General features: G+C 36.0%; 1 protein-coding gene across 1 annotated transcript; it reads right to left on the bottom strand.

Annotated features, from left to right (window-relative positions):
- Window positions 1-398: 398 nt before the first annotated feature.
- Window positions 399-719, bottom strand: LOC127131494 (uncharacterized). Its single transcript, XM_051060412.1, has one exon. The coding sequence runs from the start codon at window positions 717-719 to the stop codon at window positions 399-401; it is 321 nt and encodes a 106-aa protein (XP_050916369.1).
- Window positions 720-3,375: the final 2,656 nt, after the last annotated feature.

The raw sequence follows: 3,375 nt of genomic DNA, 5'->3' as shown, positions 1-3,375 counted from the left end.
ACTCTTCTCTGATGCTCTCTAGAGGTTTTACAGTCCTCCTCTAGCATAATGTGATGCATACATATAGAGGGGTTTATTCCTTTTAAGTCGGAGATGTTATAGCCTAGAGCTGTAGGATATTTTCTTAGGACATGGAGTAACTTTTTAGTTTTTATCTGTCCTAAGTCAATGTTGACTATAACTGGTCTTTCAAGCTCGGTATCTAGGAATTCATACCTTAAATCTTTGATTAGTGTTTTAAGTTCTATTGAAGGTTTCTCGGGGCATGGTATTGGGTTTGGTGTTAGTGTTAGACATTCTCTCAGACTATCATCTACGTACGACTCACTCCAATCATTGTTTTCGAATATAGGAGGTGTTGGAATCTTTAGTACTTCAATATACTTAAATGATTGCTTCTACATTTCTTTCACGCATTCGTCGATGACGTCTAAGAAATAACATGATTCGTCTATAGCTGGCGCTTGTAGGAATTTAGCTAAGAGAAATTCAACTTTTTCTTCTCCGACTTTGAATGTTACCCTTCCTTTTTTCACATCTATGATGGCTCCGGCTGTGGCTAGAAAGGGTCTTCCTAAGATTATAGGGATGTGGGAATCCTCCTTTATATCCATAATCGCAAAGTCGGTAGGAATATAGAATTGTCCTATACGAACACGAACATTTTCTAGCATACCTACTGGATATTTAATGGAACGATCAGCCAGTTGTAGAAACATCTTTGTTGGTCTTAATTCTCCTAGATTGAGATTTTCGCATGTGGATGTAGCGGGGTATTCGTTAGCATTAGAGATATTGACTACATCCAAGGTAAATCATACAACTCGAGTCGCCACCGCACTTCTATTTATCCAAAGGAATGGTTAGAAAGCGAACAAAAACCTAATAGTTTTAACAAAAACTAGTAAAAGAAACAGAGATCTGGATAAGGGGGTTGGTGATGCAATGGGAAGGTGTTAGGCACCCAAAACATCCTAGGTACTCCTAGGGAGCCCTTTTCATACTTGTGAAGGTTGCTGTTTTGTAAAAATTTGTTTGTGCAAACATGATTGAAGAGATGAGAAGAGAATGTACAAGTTATTTAAATTTGTGTTTGGATGGATGAACCCATTGCCTACGTACCATCTTATAAAAAGATTAGGATCAAAACCTCGTAGTTCGGGGTAAAAATCTCAAAACAAGTTGGTGAATTGATTGGTCCAAAAGCCTTAAGGTCTTTTGTTATCAAAGGGAGAAAACTCAACCAGACCACAAATCCACCATGTGAGGATAGCTTCAACATGCTAGTGAGGGGTTAACCCTATAATAAGCATGGAAGACTCATTCTCCATCACTAAGGATATAGGTGAGTATTACATCTACCACCAAGATAACTCAAACCTAATAGCTAAAGGTTATGAAAAGTTGATTAAGAAAGTGGCCATTGGAACCACAAAAGCACATTTGAATGGGTTATATTTACCAATTAGAAGCATATACAAAAATGATCAAAGTTGACTTAAAGGTTCAATTCAAAGTAAGTAGTATGAAAAGAAAGTTTGAAAATCAAAAGCATAAGGCTTAGTTTTCTAATGTTGGAAATAGTTAAATGTTTGCACAAAAAGTTTTGGCTTGGGTTAGAGTGGAGAGAAGAAGAAGAATGGCTAAGTCCTAAGTAAAGCAAAAAGGTGAGGGAATAAGAAATGAAACCACACTAGGAGTTCCTCTCTTGAAATCATATTGATGATCCAAGCAGCTCCCATCCTTTGGAATAAAGCAACCACAAAGTATAAGCAACCAAACTAGTCTCACAAGAGATCCTCAATGTATCTTGTATCTTCCACTTAGATGAACATGGCAATGGTCCTCCAATTAAGCTTAAATGGCAAATCCTAGCATAAAAGCACACACATCAAAAGTTCCATGAAGTAAAACAAGAATGGACAAGAGAGAGTTAGAGATTTGGTTCTTCTAATCCATCTTCATCATTAAGATCCTTTCACTCCAATTTTGCATAAGGAAGGTCCTAGAAACTAAGTCCAATTCTCCATTTCTTTGCATAGGGAATGTTCTAGAAACTAAGTCCATTTCTTTGCATTTTGTTCCACAACAATCAAAACAAAACACAAGCACAATAATATATACACAGTTATGTGCGCAAGTGAGCAAAAGGCAAATGGCATTAACATAAACATGTGCTCAAATGAGCAAAGGGAAAAACAAATGGATAATATGTGCAAGAACAGTAAATTGCATTAAAGTAAATTGCATAAAGTAAATTCCATAAAGTAAATGTTAATTGTTAATAGTTAGTGTTAGTAGTTAGTGTGCCATAAGGCAAATTTAGCGCTATGTTAAGCAATCGTAATTGGACTTATGTAGAAGTCACAACTATCTGAGGCCGGTCAATAATAATGTAGGCAACAAACACAAGTTAGGAGTCTTGATTAGTGAACATTGAAGGTTAAGGTCAAACAATCAAAAACAGAAGTGAGATGAAGATTGGAAGTCAAGAAAAGAATAAAATATTTTTGGCATTTTTTAATATTAAGAATAAACTTGAATTAAAATAAATGGAAAGGTCAAACTTCAAAATCACTTCAAAACAACCTTGAAAGGTCCAAGTGATTTATCCTAAGTTCAAAACAGTCAAACCAGAAAAGAGAAAATTCACAAAAAATATCAAATGATAAAATAAAAAATATTAAAAATCAGAAATAGAAACTAGAAATTATTTGGGAAATAATGCAATTGGTCCCATATTTAGAAAACAAAAAACCACAAGCGTCTGATCAAGCCTCATTAATTGGCGTGGCTGATCAGACGGATGTGAGATGCGCACGCATGAAAGGCACGAGTCAACAGCGAAGCATCCAACATTATTGAAAGTCATAAGATCCAAAGGACACGATTCAATCTGGAAACAAGATCAAACGTTCCATATTTAAATTGGACATGATGAAGCCACCGGAGCCACCGTCTTCTCCAGTGAGCTTCCAGATTCCGGCCAAAATGCAGAACTTCAAAAGGCAACCAAAACGTGCGATCTATACATCAGTAGAAAGCTGGGATGATGTACATCATCCCTATACCATCCATTTTCATTCTAGATCTCTATGATTTGAGAAATCAGAAGTTGAAAAATCTGGTGTTCATCATGAACTCAATGAATTGCAAAAATTAAAAGTATAAACATGATGCCTCTATTGAGAGGACTTCAGCCAACACAAAACCACAACCAATAGGTCGAAGGATTAGGAGAATCGAAGAAAATACCAGTTGGAGTTCAAGTTTGAGTTCTGGTAATTTGAGCTTGAAACCTTGCTTGCTTTATCAAAACAGAAGTTCAATGAAGTGTATAATGAAGGTCTAGAAGCATTAGATCTATGAATACAA

Source organism: Lathyrus oleraceus, chromosome 3, assembly GCF_024323335.1.
Source record: "Lathyrus oleraceus cultivar Zhongwan6 chromosome 3, CAAS_Psat_ZW6_1.0, whole genome shotgun sequence".
NCBI lineage: Eukaryota > Viridiplantae > Streptophyta > Magnoliopsida > Fabales > Fabaceae > Lathyrus > Lathyrus oleraceus.
This window is presented reverse-complemented; position numbering and strand designations above follow the sequence as displayed.

Coding starts and splice junctions, on each gene's coding strand:
- LOC127131494 (XM_051060412.1), bottom strand. CDS start 719: ATGTTTCTACAACTGGCTGATCGTTCCATTAAATATCCAGTAGGTATG.